Source organism: Peromyscus maniculatus, chromosome 11 (genome assembly GCF_049852395.1).
Source record: "Peromyscus maniculatus bairdii isolate BWxNUB_F1_BW_parent chromosome 11, HU_Pman_BW_mat_3.1, whole genome shotgun sequence".
Classification (NCBI taxonomy): Eukaryota; Metazoa; Chordata; class Mammalia; order Rodentia; family Cricetidae; genus Peromyscus; species Peromyscus maniculatus.
In genome coordinates, this window is record NC_134862.1 from 37,143,024 (window position 1) to 37,162,317 (window position 19,294).

Sequence of the window (19,294 nt, forward strand, 5' to 3'; positions counted from 1 at the left end):
GATGAGGACCACATGTGCTGTTTTTCTGGAAGTGGGGACCATCGAGACAGGTCTCACGTAACCCAGGTTAGCCTCAAACTTGCTATATAGTCAAGGATGATCTTTCACTTCTGATCCTCCTGCCTCCACCTCCTGAGTGACTGCATGATAGGGACGCTGCACCCAGTTGGTGTGGTGCTGGGAAGGGGTCCCAGGGCTTCATGCATCCTAGGCAGGCATGCTGCCCGCTGAGCCACACCCACAGCCCCTAAAGGTGCTTTTTTAAAAATGAGCATTACAGAAGCGGGAATGGTCCTCAATTCATTGCTGCTCCTTAGAATTGCTTGGGGGATTTTTTTTCATTTCACTTTCTCAAAGATTTGGGGATCCCCCTAAAATCCTGGAACAGAACACTCCCCCAAGTGATTCAGCATTTGAAAATGCCATGGCCTAAGTAGGTTGTGATGCTCTGTAGGTAGTTCCACTGTTCAGACAAGGTTGAGAACCAGTGCATAAGGTGGACCCCAGGTATAAGCCATAGTAACGGCCCAGAGCCAGCCCTCTGCCTGATTTTATCAACATTTGCTGATTGCAGGATGGGTTACACCCACTATTACTTGAACTCATGGCTACTTCCACCCTACAGTGGCCGAGTGGAATATGGAGCGTGCTTATTATCCAGCGTTTCATAGGAAGTTTTCCAGCTCTTTAGGAAAAATTGGTTCAATAGAGCTTGCCCTTTTTTTTCAGAAGCCCAGAAAGGAGCAGAAGGTGCCTGAAGCCGTGAATGTCCTTAGTAACTGTGGAGCAGTTTGTGGCCCCTGTCATTCAAAAGTGGGGTTTTGTAAATGGTCAAGTCTTACTATGGGATGTGAGCAGGGATGATGTCAAAGGTGATGACTGGTTTCTGGGTCTATGGCAGTTACACTTGGGACTTACCCTGACTCATCAAGTTCACATCGCAGTCACATACGTTGTCAATCTATTAGCGTAAGGGCAGTTTGGGTGCTGGGGTAGAGAAGGGTGGGTCAGTGGCTGAAAGACTGGATGATGAGACGGTCTAAGCCACGGGGCCAGTTCTATCATGAGTCACTCAAGACAGTGCAGGACCATGTAGGGAGTTACTGGAGCTGAGGGGCTGGGGACCGAAGGTGTTTAGGGACTACAGATGAGAGAATGTCATAGTGTTTGTGTCTGTTGTGTGACATGTGGGGACGTGTTCACCAGGCTCCAATGAAAGACCAGAGAAATCAAGTCCAGCTTAGTAAGCCAGTGAATTTACTGGGGTTACTTAAGAGGACTGTGGATGATGTGGATGAATCTGGTTAGCCACATCACTAAAGAGCCCACCCCAGCAAGGGTAGCAACTCATTTAAAGCTGCATCTCTCAACCTCCCTGCATGACATGCAGGCAAATCTACTAACTGAATGATCTTCTCTCCTAAGCCATTGTTACTGCTTATATAACCTTGGGGAGGGTCCTTGTGAGTCTTGTGTTTCAGGATCTTCCTAGGACTTGTACGTCTCATTTACTTCCTGGACCTTGTAGGTTTTATTTCCTGAGTCTTACAGAGCCCCTTTCCAGGAGTGAATGTTTGAATTATTGAGGGAAATGTCTACATATCACTGTTTAATCCCCTCTCCCCACCCTGGAAGATGATGAGAGGGAAGATTCAAAGCGATGAGTCTGGTTAGCTCTCCTGTCTGCTCCACAGTAGAGATGGGTAACATCGTTGCTGAACTTCACAAGTTGTGTTTATAATACACCAGCATCTAATTTCCTCCGGTCAGAATGGGGACTCTGTGGAGTTGAGGCAGGCGTGGAGCATCAGTCCATTATCTCTAATGAGGACTTGAGGTGTGATTTGAACCTCTCACATTTGCCTGGTTTAGCACTGCCAAGTTACTGATGTCTTTATCCTCGTTTGCTCCACTCCAGGATTATGAAGAAGGTTGTTGGAAATCGATCTGGCTGTCCTACAGTAGGAGACAGAATTGTTGAGCTTATTTATATCGATATTGTGGGACTTGCTCAATTTAAGAAAACTCTAGGACCATCCTGGGTTCATTACCAGTAAGTACTACATGCTAAGACCTTTTATTCCTCTAACAAGAATTGTATCTGTTTGTTTGTTTGTTTGATTGTTTGTTTGTTTTTAAAGGCTGCTTAAATGTTACCTTTTGAACACTATGGAGTGTATTTTCCATTCCTAATGAAATTCAGGTTGTGCCCACTGACTGCTTCCTGGGGCTGTTCATTATTTCTATTGATGTTCAGAGAATAGAGAACAGGTGTCCAGCTGGGCATAGTGGCACAGACCTTTAATTCTAGCACTCAGGAGGCAGAGGCAGGCAGAGACCTGTGAGTTCAAGGCTAGCCTGGTCTACAGAGTGAGTTCCAGGACAGCCAGAGCTACAAAGTAAAACCCTGTCTTAAAAAAACAAAAAACAACAAAAAGAAAAGAAAAACAAAAGAAGAACAAAACAGATATCGAGCAGCTTCCCCATTTACCTTCCCCAGGACCTAGCATTCTTCTCTTTGTGTACCTAAGAGGATCTCATGATTTAATCAAATAATGATTGTTCTTATTTATTTGTTTGTTTATTTATTGTGTGTGCATGCATTCGTGTTTGTGTGAATGTGTGTATGTGTATGCCACAGCATGTATGTGGTGGTCAGCGGACAGCTTTGGAGGGCTGGATTTCAGTTTGCCCGTGATGAGGCAGGGTCTCTTATGTTTCTGCAGCTGCACAGCTTACTTCGGGCTAACTGTCCCATTAGCCACAACAACTGATTTCCTCAGTGCTGGGCATAGGATGGAACCCAGGGCTTCATTCATGCTAGACAAGCTACATCCCAGCACCCTTTCCATTTGTTTCTTCATTGTGACTAATGGGTGGAAACATTTTGGAGGTGGTCTTCTGTATTAATTTTGTCACTTTGACAAAATACTTGAGCAAGATAGCCTATAGGAAGAAAGTTTTGTTTTGGCTCATGGTTTCCAAGGCTTCAGTCTATCATGGTTGGGGGGGGGTAGGGGGATGACAATGTGGTAGGGTAGCGCATGTCATAGCAGTCAGGAAGGAGAGAGAGAGAGAGAGAATGCCTTGACTGCAGAATTTCTCTTTCCGCCCGGACCCCCAGCCCATAAGATGGTACCATCCACATTTAGGGTAGACCTTCCCCATAGTTAATCATCTCTGGAGATACATTCACAGACACACCTAGAGGTATGCTTGTCCAATCTCCTTGGCATTTCTCCAAAGTTCAAGCAAGTTGTCAATCAAGATGAACCATTACATATGCTAACTTATCTAATACAGAAATATCCTAAAGACCTTTATCTTTCCTGTTAGTTACATTTAGTATTTTTAACTTTAAACCCCCCAGATTAATTCAGACTGGAAGTCCTTTCTAAATCAGACAAAAATTAGAAGTGAAAATACAAAGAATTTTCTCAAAAATTCAAGGTCTAGTCATGTCCATTGTCTTTAAAATTCTCTTTCAAACTTTACCCCCAACAGAAATGATTTTTCTCAATGAGCAGTTAAATATTTATAACAAAAAGACTGATGGAGTGGACACTGTATTAAGAGTCCAAGTATTCTGTGTTGACTGTGTTAACTGTGTTGAATGACTATATATAACTAACTGTGTTGACCATATTGAATGACTTTGATGGCAGTTGATGGTGTTAACTGTGTTAAATGACTATATAACTAACTGTTGACTATATTGAATGACTTGGATGGTTGTTGACTGTGTTAACTGTGTTAAATGACTATATAACTAACTGTTGACTATATTGAATGACTTGGATGGCTGTTGACTGTGTTAACTGTGTTGAATGACTATATAACTAACTGTTGACTATATTGAATGACTTGGATGGCTGTTGACTGTGTTATCTGTGTTGAAAGATTGTTGACAGCGATGACTGACTATGCTGAATGTGTTGACTGTGTTAAATGATTATGTTGACTCGTGAATAATTGTGCTGACTCTTAACTGTGCTGGCTGTGTTGAATGGTTGTTGAATGACTATTGACTGTTGTATAGACTGTGCTGACTGTGTAAAATATGCTGACTTGGTTAACTATTGATTGTGTTGACTATCGACTGTGCTTGGCTGACTGTTGATTGTACTGATTGTTTGTAACGACTACTATGTTGATTGACTATGATGATTGTATTAACTGTGTTGAGTATGCTGTTCCTATAGTCTGTGTTATTTTCCTTTTCTTGGAATATTACCATTTTTATTTTTAGGAAAGTTTGGGCCAGGATAATGCTTTGTCCTTTCTGTTGTTGTTTTTTTTCTTTTGATCATGTGTATATGCATGTACATGTTCATGTACACATGTGTGTAGGTGTGTAGCTAGAGTTTTCCTGCCTTGCCCACAGTCAAGACAAATCTTTGTCACCCGCCAGTCCCACAGCCGCTCAGATCCAACCAAATAAACACAGAGACTTATATTGTATACAAACTGTATGGCCGTGGCAGGCTTCTTGCTAACTGTTCTTATAGCTTAAATTAATCCATTTCCATAAATCTATACCTTGCCACGTGGCTGGTGGCTTACCAGCATCTTTACATGCTGCTGGTCATGGCGGTGGCTAGCAGTGTCTGTCTGCCTCAGCCTTCCGCTTCCCAGAATTCTTCTCTCCCCTGTCCCACCTACTTCCTGCCTGGCCACTGGCCAATCAGTGTTTTATTTATTGACCAATCAGAACATTTTGACATACAGACCATCCCACAGCATAGGTGTGCATGCATATGGAGGGCAGAGAACAACCTTGGGTGTCATTCTTCAGAAACAAGTCTCCTATTTTTGAGACAGTCTCTCAGTGATGTGGAGCTGGCCGATAGGCGAGGCTGGCCGGCCAGTGAGCCCCAGGGATCCACTCGCCTTCACTTCCAGCACTGGGTTTCCAAGCGTGCACCAGATACTGTGCACACTGTGCCGTCCATCTCCTCAGCTCCTTTGATACCATATTTTCCCTGTTATTGATTTGGTGTTCTACTTCACAAATCACAAGCCATCACTTACCTAGAAATAACTACTATCTTTCTTCTTGGTTAATAAGCCATATTGTAAACACAATTTTTTCTTAGTGATGGCCTTAAGGGAAGAAAGTCAGGATTGTTTCTTTCTGTCATTCTATGGATGGCAGACATCTGGAAAACGTGCAGAGAAAACTGGGCAACTCAGGCCTCCGTAGACTCTGGTGTCCTCATTATTAAGAAGAGCTGTTTAGATGGAACAATATTCTCGGTGGTGGCGTTTGGGTCAATTAAGAAAGGCTATGTCGTTATTAAAATGGTCACTGTTGATTGGTATTTGATGCTTGCTGTGTGAAAATGCTCCCCTCTGGGGGCTTATGGACGTGCATAATGTTTTTCTGTCTTTCTTTAGTGATGGTCTGAATTAGCAGTAAACGGCAGGAGGTCTCTTGGCGCTTTAGCCCTTGGTCTTTGTTTTGTGGCAAAGCTACAGTTTCATCAAATGACAACCAGGCTTTCTAGAAATTTTTTTTGCCAACTTCTTTGCCTTTAAATATGAAAAGTTGCATCTAGGGATAGAGTTCATTTGTATTCCACCTGCCTGTTGTGCAGGAAGCCTTGGAGTCAATCCCCAGCACCCAAAGACCCAGGTGTGATGGTGCTCCCCCGTAATCCCAGCACTCAGGAGGTAGAGACAGGAGGAGCAGCAGCTTGAGCACCTAGAGTGTTTGAAGGTAGCCTAGGTCACAGGAGACCCTATCCCAAAAAATAAAAGGATAGAGGAGTACCGATAAGATGGCTGAGTGGGCTAAGTGCTTGTTGTGCGACTTGAGGACCTGAGTTTGGATCCCTGCATCTCCATAAAAGGCCCACACGATGGTGTGCATTTGCACTCCCAGCATGGGGAAGTGGAGACAGGGGGCTGCTGGAGCTCCCAGGCCAAACACTCTAGCCAACTCGGTGAGTTCTAAACTCCACGAGAGACCTAGTCTCAGCAAATAAGATGGAGAGCTACTAAGGAACCTCCGGCCTACATGCATGTATACGTGTATACACATAAATACACACACATGCGTGTACAACCACACATGTACTCATATATAGGGACATGCATAGACATGTACAACATGTACAGGCCCACAAAAGAAGCTGTCAGACTGTGGTCATCTTACGTGATGGCAGGTGATGGGAACTGCATCCCACCTTGTGATGTCATCAGACCGTCCAGTGAGCAACAAGCCCTTTCGGTCTGTTGACCATGGAAAAATACTTACAAATTCTGTCTAATTTGCCTAAGAACTTAGGAAATCCAATTAAACACTTATTAAATGCTAACGTGCTACTAGTACTCTAGCATGCTCTACGGAACTCACAACCCTTCTGCCCCATAGCAGTCCTTTGCTGAGTGTGGAAGACGTGCAAGAATGGGAGACACAAATGACTCACAGTGTGCCAGCTTTTACACCAGACTCCCAGCTGAAAGTAGACTCTTTGCTTCTGAGCGTCTCTCACTGTAGTGTAGCGTCGCACAACAGAATGTTCCAGGAGTCGTGGCATGGCTGTGAGGTGTCTGTTAGAGGCAGGCCAGCTGCTTCGGCCACTGGGGCAGATACACATTTCCGTCGTTAGAAAGTTCCTGGTGTTTCAGATATGCAGAGGGCATCCAAGCAGGGCCATAAATGTTAACAACACAGCGCAGGGACGAGGTAGTTCCAAGATGGCGCCAAGGAGGACCGTGAACAGGAAGCCCCCGGTCTCCACCTCCCAAGTGTGTGGCTTCTGGGGGATGACAGCAGAGTTTGACCTCTGGCCTCCACGTGCATGCATGCATATCTGCATGCACACACACATACTTGCACACACATGAACATACACCCCCCCCCCCCAAAGAGAGACCTGTCACTGTGCCAAGAGTAGCTCCTAGAAAGCCACGTAAGAATCCCAGTCAGGACCTTGTCCCGGGTGAGCTCACGGTTCACTCTGTGGCCATGGCCTTCCCTCCTTTTTGTCTTTTTCTTGTCTAGAAATTTCAGTTGACAGCCATGTTTCTTGGAGGATGTGATCTGGTGTTTGGACTTCGATGGTTTTGTTTTCAGACTCTCACATCAGAGGGAAAATTGACAGAAATTTAGAATAGCTTCCCGGCAATAAGAAAAGGAAGAAAGAGAGAGAGAAAGAGTCCTTAAAAGGGTTGCCACCATCTGTCCTCACGGTGGGCTTTAATTTTCATTTACTTTGCTGTGTATTGGCCGAGCAGAAGTTGCTCAGCAGTGTACTGATAGAGGACAACAGCGGACAGAACCGTCCCCATTGGCCAACCCCCTCCCCCAGGTTAGTTTACAGTTTTGAAAATCATCAGCTAAATCAGCGTGACCGAGATCAAGAATGCCAGCCCTCTAATTCCTTTCTCCCGGTTGTCCTTTGTGGCCTCTCCACCCGTGCGTGGTCAGGATGCTTTCTCTGTAAAAGGCCAGCTTGTGAATAGCTTGCAACCGTGTATAGTCTCGGCTGCAGCCCTCCGCTGTGCCATCACAGTTTGAAGACAGCCACCAAGTTGCAGGCAGAGTGTCAACAGCAGAGTGTGGCCAGGTTCCAAGAAAACTTTATTTTCCCTTGTAGAAATGTGAACTTTATGGAAGTTTTCTCTGTCATGATTTTTAAAGTGGTTTGAGGACGTGAAACCTTGCTGGGGAAAGCGCTCAGTCAGTGAAGTGTTTTGCAGTGTCCCAGGACCTGAGTTCTAGTCCCAGAGCCCACCGGACAAAGCTGGGTGTGGTGGTACACACCAGCAACACCAGAGTGTGGGGGCGGGAATGGGATTCGAGACAGGCAGATCCCTAGGGCTCCTGGCCGCCTAGCCTAGCCTATCTGGCAAATTCAGATTTGCCAAAAGAGATCTTGTCTCAAAAGAAGGCAAGGGAGATGTACCTGGGTAAAGACAGCCCAAAATTGACCTCTGACCTACACACACACACACACACACACACACACACACGTATTTGCTCTCACCTATGCACAGATGCACATATACAAACATATACCCAAGTACACAAGATAATACAAAACCAATTCTTAGCACACAGCTGCATCAAGATAGCTGGTGGGCCACATTTGGCTCAGTGGAACAGACCAAAGGGACTCCATTGTACTGGTCAGCTCTGAGCTGGTCCAGCAATCAAGTCCTATTATATTATAGTTGGATATATAAAAGCTACCCCTGCCTAGTAAATGAGATTGAAGTCTGTTTTGTGTTACTACAACATAATACTGGAGCCAGACTTGTTTATTGTGAAACGGAACTTATTTCTCATTGTTAGAAGCTAAAACGTCCAAGATGAGTGGCCCCCATCAGTGAGAGCCTTATCCTACTGTGCAGAGTTCTGTCTTGGTCTCTAGCATCTTCTTTTAAAGCCACCTATGGCATCACGGGCCCACCATCCATCCCTAGTTAACTCCCAGAACCCTGCCTTCAAATATCATTAGCTTACCAATGTGAAGAGTGCCTTACCAGTATGAAGCAGACACCTGCAGCTGTGTGCGGCATGAAACAGACACCTGCAGCTGTGTCCAGCACGAAGCAGACACCTGCAGCTGTGTCTAGTGTGAAGCAGACACCTGCAGCTGTGTCTAGTGTGAAGCAGACACCTGCAGCTGTGTCTAGTGTGAAGCAGACACCTGCAGCTGTGTCCAGTACGAAGCAGACACCTGCAGCTGTGTCCAGCACGAAGCAGACACCTGCAGCTGTGTCCAGTGTGAAGCAGACACCTGCAGCTGTGTCCAGTGTGAAGCAGACACCTGCAGCTGTGTCCGGCATGAAGCAGACACCTGCAGCTGTGTCTAGTGTGAAGCAGACACCTGCAGCTGTGTCCAGTGTGAAGCAGACACCTGCAGCTGTGTCCAGTGTGAAGCAGACACCTGCAGCTGTGTCCAGTGTGAAGCAGACACCTGCAGCTGTGTCCAGTGTGAAGCAGACACCTGCAGCTGTGTCCAGTGTGAAGCAGACACCTGCAGCTGTGTCCAGTGTGAAGCAGACACCTGTAGCTGTGTCCAGTGTGAAGCAGACACCTGCAGCTGTGTCCAGTGTGAAGCAGACACCTGCAGCTGTGTCCAGTGTGAAGCAGACATCTGCAGCTGTGTCCAGTGTGAAGCAGACACCTGCACCTGTGTCCAGTGTGAAGCAGACACCTGCAGCTGTGTCCAGTACGAAGCAGACACCTGCAGCTGTGTCCAGTGTGAAGCAGACACCTGCAGCTGTGTCCAGTGTGAAGCAGACACCTGCAGCTGTGTCCAGTACGAAGCAGACACCTGCAGCTGTGTCCAGCGTGAAGCAGACACCTGCAGCTGTGTCCAGTATGAAGCAGACACCTGCAGCTGTGTCCAGCACGAAGCAGACACCTGCAGCTGTGTCCAGCACGAAGCAGACACCTGCAGCTGTGTCCAGCACGAAGCAGACACCTGCAGCTCTATCATTAGCATCACCTAAACTCGAATGATCTAGCTGAGTGATGTAAAGGTTGACAGGGGCTGACAGCCCTGAAGCCCGCCCTATGCTCTCGGCAGAATAAGAGCTGTGGAGGTAATGGTGCTTTGTTTCTTTCATCACATTGATTAGGCACCTACTGTATGCCCAGTCCTACCTGGGTGCTAAGTCCACTGAGGTGAATCCTGCAGGCCCCTTGCAGTGTTCACGGGTGTTCATTTCGCTGGTATTTGAGCCTCTCTCAGGGGTTAGCCAGTTCTGTCTGCTGGGGTGCCGAGGCCTTCTTTGCGAAATGAACAAGGGAGAAAATAGGACCTATGCTTCTTTCCAGTGGCAATTTTACTTTCAAGCATTTGTCTGTCTGCTTTTCTCTCTCAAACTGCGGCATCTAGCATCAAGGTTATGGTTTGACACACAGCGCTTTCCTTGCAGGTGCATGCTCCGAGTGCTAGATTCCTTTGGAACAGAACCTGAGTTCAATCATGCAAGTTATGCCCAGTCGAAAGGCCACAAGACCCCCTGGGGAAAATGGAATCTGAATCCGCAGCAGTTTTACACCATGTTCCGTGAGTATTCATGTGTGGTCTTTGCCTTTCAGCAAGCTACTGAAAATAGGTGTGAAGGTTTACAAGGCAGCCATCAATCTGGGGTTGTGATTTTCAGACCCTAGGCTGAAAAAGTATGGACCATTAAACTTTTTTCTTGGGAACAATTGGATCCTTTTTTTCTGTAATTGGAACTGAAAGCACACCTCAACGTTGTGTGAAGAGCCTTAGAAATGTCCTGGAATAAAGTGTTCAATACACATCACTAGTGGAAGCCTCATGGGAAAAGCCTGCAGATCACCTTTGAATGAGCAGTCACTGGGCATGTCCCAGTACCATGTCCTTCAGAGGAATGAGGTCTTCCATGTCAGCCCATTAATTCAATCTTAATTATTTGAGCATGCAGCTTCCCCACCATCACCATTATTATTTTTTTTTTTAAGATTTACTTATTTATTATGTATACAGTATTCTGCCGGCATGGATGCCTGCAGGCCAGAAGAGGGCACCAGATCTCATTACAGGTGGTTGTGAGCCACCATGTGGTTGCTGGGAACTGAACTCAGGACCTCTGGAAGAGCAGCCAGTGCTCTTAACCGCTGAGCCATCTCTTCGGCCCCCAAGCATGAAGCTTTAAAAAAAAAAAAAATAAGCTCAGAGCGGCGAGATGGCTCAGTGGGTAAAGCTTGTGCTGTGTAAGCTGGAGGACCCAAGTTCTGGTCTCCAGAACCCACGTGAATGCCAGGTAAGAGTAGAGGCATGCCTACGATCCCAGCCCTCTGGTGGGTGGAGCTGGGCCTCCCACAGCAAGTTGCCTAGCCAGAGGCACCAAGTCAGTGAGCTTTGGAGTAGACACATCGGAGACTGCCTCACTATGGAAAGTCGGGATCTAAAGAAGATACCTGATGTAAACCTCTTGCCTCCACATGCACAGCATACACACACACACATATACAGATGTGTACATATACCCCCACATATGAATACACGTGCATACCACACCCATACGTGCCTTTTCTGAATTAGAACTGCTTTAAGCTCAGTTTCATACTTTGCTGGCTGCTTAACTCCCAGTATCAGACTGTTTTACCGCCTCTTGCCGCCCTGGTGGTGTTTGGATGTTGTTTGGTAAAGCTTATGCAGTGAGGGCTTTTTCTGCATGGTCCAGAGAATCACCTCCAAGAGCTGCAGCGTTAGTGTCAAATGGGTGACTTGACTGAGCAAGTTTCGGGCAAAAGTAGAAAGCAGGTCACAAAACATTATCAACTTACGACATCCAACAGAGAACTTGAGGAGCCCGGTAGAGCAGACGGGTCTTGTCGTCATCAAGGTGGGCCAGCCAACCTAGGTACCTCAGGGTCAGGTCGGGAATCAGCTGAAGGAGAAGCAGTTTGCTGGGGTCTCCACAGAGCGCCTCTCCACTGATGAGCTTCCAGTTCCCCCCTGAGACGTGTTTATCCAGGGAACAGACGGTAACATTGGCCGGAAAGGGCTTCTCCCTCTAGCTCTTCTCAAGGGCACGACACCAGGTTGTTTTGCCATTCTCCTTTCTCGTCACAGTCAGGGGGGCAGCTTCTCCTCACACAAGGGGCCTTGCAGAACACCTTGAGTCAAAGGTGCTTGGGTCTGAAATGGGGGAGTCCAGCCTCGCTTCCAGAGCCGACTTCTCTGTGTGCTCAGACAGTTCATGATGGTTAACCGACATGGTGGATGCTACGGAGCTCACGCTGACCGATACACTCACTGGCCGTGCTGCTGGGCTCTGAGACCTATCGATGACCAATAGACTCACTGGCCATGCTGCTGGGCTCTGAGATGTCTCCATGATGGCCCTTTCCTGGCATCGCTGTATCTTTCTTTTGCTCTCCATTTCCCTGGTTTTGCCTTACTTCTGATTAGCCAAGGACTTCGAAACCAAATACCAAACTAGACAGCATTTGTGCCAAAGTTAATTTATGATTAAGTCCCCACCCCCCACAAGGAAGTTGCTATGTGGAAACAAAAGGCCACGTGAATGAAACTGTGTCTTGGAAGGCTACAGGCAGAGAAGTCCCCTTTTCCAAAGGCAGCAGCATGATTTCATCCAGGTCCCACGCTGCAATGAATTTCTGAAACGTCAGTCTATTTGCTTGGCTGATAAAGTCAGCTATATAGAGATGCATGCATTCGCGTTCCCCCTCATGACTACCCCTTGCATCTTATGTTCCTGCCCAGAGATGACCCTTTGCTCGGTCCCTAAATGTCTCAGTGACTACATTAGGCTAATAATCCTGGGGCCTTAGGTCTGGGCCAAAAAGCATTAAGAAGGGTGGCATATAGCTGGTGGGGTAGCAGTTTTAAAAACCAACTCACAGTATGGCCTGGAGAGATGGCTCAGCTCATAGAGTGCTTGTGAAGACCTGAGTCGGCTCTCTAGGACCCATGGGAAAAGCCATGTGACTGTGTAGAATTGTAATCCCAGTGTCGGGGAGGAGGAGACAGATAGACCCTGGGAGATCACTGGCCAGTCATCCTAGCCTACTTGATCTCCAAAAAAAAAAAAAAAAGTACATGGCACCTAAGGAATGATGCCAGAGATTGTTCCTTGACCTCTGCTTGCATGCTGCGCGTGCAGACACACACACACACACAGAGGGAGAGAGAGTGTGTGTTACCTGTTTAAATGTTCTTTTGAGCCCAGAGAGTTTGGTGAGAGCATGCTGTGTGTATGATAGACATTATTATTATTGGACTTCTAGCGCCCTGTTATTGCCACCTGTCCCAGGAGCACAGTTCAGGGAACAAACTAATATTTGGCACACCAGGTAACAGATGGCTGTCAGCATGGCGAGGCGTGATTAGAGTCTGCCTGGGGTTTGACTTTGCTATGAAATCCTGAGCCTGGGAAGAAGTGCCAGCCACTGAACTGAGCTGTGACCCGTGTTGGGACAAGTTAGGTAAAACTTGGGCTTTCGTGCCGTTTCGTGCCGGCAGTGGCATGTATCCTGCGTCAGAGAGGAGAGGCCGTTTTCTTCTGTAGAAGGGGGGATTCAACACCCTGCAGACCCGCTTCAGTTCTGTGCATGGAGGCTTTCAGAAGTATGCGGTTCCTTCACGTGAAAGAAAAGCTCTGTTTGGAATGTAATGAAAGCCAGAGACAGAACGTACTTCCTCTTAACCTGGCAGAGGGACACGGGTCCTGGATTCAGCAGACATCAGAGGGAAAGTTGACACCCTTGAATGCCTTTTAAGAAAGGAACCCGCAGAGCACAACATGGCCAACCACCCATGACACTGAGAGCAAACAGTGGAGTAGGAAATGTTTACATGGTTATTTGAGACTGTTAGAGGAATGTGGAGGAGCCGAGACACCTCTGTCCACAAGAAAGGCCTATTTACAGCACTGACGTGAGGACCTCGGGTGATCTTCAGCTGGAAAAGGATATCCGTGATCTCATAAAAATGAAACATTGGGCTTGGAGCTGGCTCCGTTGGTAAAGTATTTGCCATCCAAGCCTGAGGACGTGAGTTTGATCCCCATAACACAAGGAAAAAGCTGGGCATGTTGGCACAGGCATGTAATCTCAGTGCTTGGGAGGCAGAGAAAAACGGGTCCCTGGGCCTTGCCAGCCAACTTCGCTACCTCAGATTCAGGTCAGTGAAGATACCCTGTCTCCAGAAAACAAGGTGTATGGTACCTGAGGGGTGACATCGCAGGTTTCCTTCTGACTTCCATACGTATATCCACATAACGCACGCACCCACGCACCCACACCACACCACACCACACCACACCACACCACACAGCACACCACACCCAAATTAAATGTTTTCCATTTTGAAAAGGACCAAACGTTCAGCCAGCCTGATGAGGGTTATGAGTATGCAAGCCTTTCAGACCGGCTTTCCCCAAACACCTTTTTCCATATAACAGAGCCTCCCAGAATAAGTCAGATTGCAGAAGTGAGGTAGGGTAGGCAAGGGAGACAGGAAGGACCACAGAGGTGGTGTCGGGAGTTAATAAGATCCCCAGACAGCATCAAAAGAACACTGGCGGCTGTGGATGAAAACCAAACAAATGAACAGTAGTCAGTTGGTCTGTGGTGTAGTTCAGTCAGTAAATGCTTGGCTAGCATGCCCTACACCGAAGGTTCCATCCCTGGCACCACATAAACTGGGCATGGTGGTGCACACCTGTAATCTCAGCATGTAGGAGGTGTAAGCAGGAGGATGAAATGGGCAAAATCATTTGGCTGCCTAGCAAGTTCAAGGCTAGCATGAGATACATGAGACCCTGCCTTAAAGGAAGAAAGAAAAAGGCCGTTGATGAGTCCAGATATGATGATATGCCAAGCAAGAAAATGTAGTGGGTCACCTTCGCAAGTTGCTAGGATACCAACTCATTACTCAGAATAATAAAGGGGGAAGAACCCAGCTTTGATCTTCCTGCCTTTCTAGCACAAATTATATTCGAAGATAATCAAACGGTTGATGTCAAGAAACTGTTAATAATAGAGAAAGCAGAGCTGCAAATGTAGGCAGAGTGAAGGATTAGGGAGTGAATATCTTCAAACCCCTGATGAGATTGCAGATCCAGTGATCATCAGCCACCGCCAAACCCATCAGGTAACAAGTTGATGGAGAACTTTCCATGGCCGGGGCTATCTTCAGCACAGGAAATGTGGAAAGAAGTTGCAGAATGAGGTATTGTGAGACATTCATCATTTCAAAATGAGCCGAGACTGGGAACTTTGCCGTTAACAACAGTGTCTGTACCTCACTAGCCAGACCCAGCCCTCGGTGACCTCCAGTACCCTGGTCAAGAGGTTCCCTCCCTCCCCATGTGACAAGACCAGCTTGCTGGGTAGCTGTGGCTGTTCTGGTGATCTATAGTTAAAGACGGTTTCTTTGAACAGAGAAGAAAAGGGTCAAAATGTATCTTTTTTTTTTCCTTTTAATTTTTTAAAAATAGGGTCTCATGTATTCCAAGCTAGTTTGAACGTACTGTGTAGCCAAGGATGACCTTGAACTCCTGATCCTCCCGGTTCCACCTCAGGACTACAGCTGTTTCAGATATGAGCCACCATAGCCTGACTTCCTGTACACGAAACAAGCACTCTACCAACTGAGCTAGGTCCCCATTCCACCTCTTTCATTTTTTTTTCTATTTTTTTTCCCCCAGAACTGAGACCCAAACCCAGGGTCATGTACATGCAAGCACTCTACCACTGAGCTAAATCCCTACCCCCACCCCTTTTTAACTGGTTTTAATGTGACAAATTTATTCATGTTTCATTTAAGTAACATGAATATGCACCCATGTTGAGAATGTATTGAGGCCCTTGTGCACTGAGATTGTTTCATACTGCTGGCTATCATAGCAGAAAGATTCTGCAGAAGTAGAGTTGAACTTGGAGGCATAGAATTGAGACTGCAAGGCCAATTGTCTCGGGAGATACAGTGTTTGGGCACATATGCAGTACAGAGAGTCCGGCTTGCGACGAGAGAACAGCACTCATGGGTACGCTGTCTTTAGGAGATGGGAAAGGAAGTAGACCAGGCCGGCAGAGTCTTTGCTTACATATTGAATATCCGTGGCACACAGCTGATTGACAAACTTGGACTCTACCTAACCTAACCTAACTTTCTCAGATGGTAAAGTTTCTATGCGTCGAAAAGTCTCACATTTCCTTATTGTTTCGCTCCAGATTGCAGGGGTTGGACTGTGGAATGCTGTCTTGGTGTATTCTGTTTGTAGTTGAGCAAATATTTGGGGTCTGCAGATAATGTACTATGCCTGATACCCTGAAGTGGTTTCCAGAGTGAACAGGGGGCCTGGCTGTAAAACACCAAGGTTCCTGGGTTGAATCTACTGAGTGATGGCTTTGTGTACCTGTGTGTATGTGTCAATGTGTCTGAACTGGTCATGGGATGTCTCTCTCCCTCATTGTTTTTTTTTAATTTTTGAGAAACAGTTTCCCATTGTCTTGGTACTCACCAATTTGGCTACACTGGCTGGCCAGCAAGACCCAGGGATCCACCAGTCTCTACCTCCCCAGTTCTGGGATGACAAGGGTGTACAACCACACCTGGTCTTTTTTTCCACCCCTGGGTGCTGGGACTTGAACTCGGGTCCTCACGCTCTGACAGCAAGCACTTCACTCACAGGGCTATTTCTCCAGGCTCAGGCGATGGCTTGTCCAAAGAAGCTGATGAGTGTGTCCCTTCTGTCCACAGATTCCCATGCAGATGCCTCTCTTTATGTTTGCTTGGCTCCCAAGGCAGACATTAAAACCTTCCCGCTGTCTCCAGAACCCGCTCTTGAGAGCCGTTCTTCTGGAGTTCTTCCCCTCAGCGCTTGGGAAGCCTTACCTCATTGTCTGTATGCTCACACCTTGGCTCTGCAGTAGAGCATTGCCGGCCTTGGGCTTATTGGCCTTCCCTCAGGTGTTAATCCTTTCAAGGTTAGTCTGTAGTCTACTGCGGATGCACCCCCCCCCCCCCAGGTTAGAGCAATTCCCTCAGCTGGGACCTGGACTGTTTGAGTGAAGAAAGCTGATAACAGCAGGGAGGGCGGGTGGGTCCTTTCGTGTCTCTCTGACTTGACGGGATGTGATGGGCTTAGCTGCTTGAGTCCCGGAAGTGATGGACTGTGACCTGCAAGTGGACGGCAAATGAACCTCTTCCTCCCTGTTGCTTTTGGTCAGGATATTTGATCACGGCCAGAGAATTGACACGAAAATCATCACCATATTTTTTTTCTCTCTGAAAAGTTTCTGCACCCCGGTAAGCCTGTCCGCCAAACGCAGCAATCCAAATCAGACCGAATTAGAAAAAGCCCCAGTTTAATGGGTAAAACGTTCCCGGGTGATTCTCCAACTCCCAAGAGAGGAGACGGGGACGAGAGACCAGAAAGCCATGTGTCTGGTTTTTGGGATGAGGTTTATAGGCCCTGTGGAAATGGTCTTGAGCCTCTCTGGGGGAGGAGCCGTGTTCAGAGGGCTTTGAGGGGACAGGTTTGGGGAAAGAGATGGGGGAGGGGAGTTGAGGTGGACCCTCCACCAGAACATTCCAGACTCTTTGAACATAGGATGCTAGGGTGCCAGGGCCTGAGGTGGAGCTTCCACCAGAACATTTTCTTGTACATTTTTACATTTTATATTTTTAGTTATACATACCAAAATTTTATATTTCACTATTTATTACTTTGCCTGTGTGTGTGTGTATGCACACGTGTGGTTGGTTGCACATATGTATATGAGTGAACAAGCACATGTATACACAACCATATGGAGGCCCAATTTATCTTTTAGGGTTGGTTGGTTGGTTGATTTTTGTTTTTTTGAGACAAGGTTTCTCTGTGTAGCCCTGAATGTCCTGGAACTCACTCTGTAGACCAGACTCGACTTGAACTCAGAGATCCACCTGCCTCTGCCTCCTGAGTACTAGGATTGAAGGCGTGCACCACCACTGCCTGGCTAGCCCATGATCAGGATTCTTCTTCAGATGCTCTCTACCTCATGCACTGAGGCCGGGTCTCTCCACCTTCCGTTCACATAGGGCCCTGGAATCTGTACTCTGGTCCTCGTGTTCATGTACTTTACCCACAAGGCCATCTTCTCAGCCGCACTCATCATTTTCTCCACTTCACGCACCATGCTCCTTTTTAAGCTTCCACACTATCCGTATTTCCAGTGCTGGTCAAGCAGCTATTTAAATAGCCACTCTGCGCTCTGTGTTTGGGGGATGTTGTTTCGTTCTCTCTAGGTGTCTGGATTTGCTCCAGTCCAGGCATCCTTTCAAGGTTAGTCTGTAGTCTACTGCGGATGCACTTACTTGCTGTAAACTCCTGAAGGCAATCCCTTTTCTTACTTCTCACGTCTCAAACAAGGTGTGTTATACCTTTGTAAACAAAGAAGAAACACAATTTACTCACACAGAGTGCAATAGAGAAGGCATTTGATGGGACCACCTAAGACAGAAAAAGAGAGCCCCAGAATTGATGACTGGCACTGTTTCTCAGCCCTTGTGTGGATAGCTCTAATTAGCTCACAGCACCCCCGTTCACAGTTTCCTCGGGCTCCTGTAACGATGCTGCCCAGGGTAGAAAGACCGTTCTATCTAATTGACTCCCCCTACCCCCATCTTTCCATGGAGACGACGGCTTAAAGTCGCAATAGCAGCAACGCTGAGACACCCCTACCCCGCCTCAGGCAAGCTTCAGCTCAGACCTGATTTCCCTAGCCTGCAAACATCTCTGTGGCCTTTGAAGCCGCTTCTCCGCGCCGGGGTCGCCACCACTGCCTCGGAGCCCTTCCTCGTTCCCTAAGCAAAGTCCGATGTGCAGATTTCTTGTTTGTGTGTGGAGTCACTGCCGTGGCTTAGATGTGAACCGGTCCAGCATCCTAGGAGTCTCCGGCCACAGCGGAGCCTGGCCTCAGCTCTCACTGCCCTCTGACCTCCCTCGTGTTTTTCCAACTATGCCGGGCACATTTCCACCCCAGGACCTTGGCAGAGACTGTTACATTTTCTGGAATATTCTTCCCCGAGTTAGACTCCACCACCACTACTCCCTTGTCTCTGTAACTGGGATGGCCCTTCAGAGAAATTTGCCCTGATCCCATTTGTAAGTGCAGATTCTCTCTTCCTCACTCCTCGCCCGCCTTATTTCCTCCATAATTTTTCATCTCCCAACACCCATCCTCTTCTTGTGTTTCTCTTTCCCTTCTTGTTGTCCGGGTTCTGCAAAGCTTTCGGGGGGCGGGGGGTGGGGGGAGTGCCTGTTTCATTCGTAGATGGAACTTAGTACATGGTAGCCAGCCATTATCTCTTGAATGAATTGAAATGAAATCAAAGGGTACTATCTGTTCAGTGTTTGGTTCATGCAACACATCAGGGAAGGGTAGGGGAAGTTCAGAATTGGGCCTGGGATGTGGTTCTGTTGATAGTGTCTGCCTATTCTGCTGGAAGTCCTGCTTCCATCTCCATCGCCTCATAAACCTGGTGGGGTAGTCCATGCCAGTGATCCCAGCACTCGGGAGGAGAGGGGCCAGAGAGGGCCACTGTCTCCTACAAAGAGATTCGAGGTTGGGCTATGTGAGAGCCTGGCTTATAAAGAAGTCTCCAGGCCTGAGTGCAGTGCTTTGTGAGACAGAGGGCCTACTCTTTGCTTTCTGAAGAGTGTCTATCCTTGGCGTTCGAAGAGATCTCAAGCCACTTGGATGCTTACAGTCACTGTTACTCATCGATCTCCTCGCTCTGGGCTTCTGCCAGGGTTAGGGACTCACAGGCACCACATGATCAGA

At 47.3% G+C, this 19,294-nt stretch overlaps 1 protein-coding gene across 9 annotated transcripts in view; it reads left to right on the forward strand.

Annotated features, from left to right (window-relative positions):
• The window catches only part of Mgat5 (alpha-1,6-mannosylglycoprotein 6-beta-N-acetylglucosaminyltransferase), a 292,499-nt gene that overhangs the window by 183,208 nt on the left and 89,997 nt on the right, over positions 1-19,294 (forward strand). For all 9 annotated transcript variants that reach the window (XM_042258034.2, XM_006994301.4, XM_015987778.3 and 6 more), the window contains 2 exons: positions 1,919-2,053; positions 9,898-10,031. In XM_042258034.2, the coding sequence (XP_042113968.1) occupies positions 1,919-2,053; positions 9,898-10,031 (269 nt within the window). The remainder of the gene's footprint in view (positions 1-1,918; positions 2,054-9,897; positions 10,032-19,294) is intronic.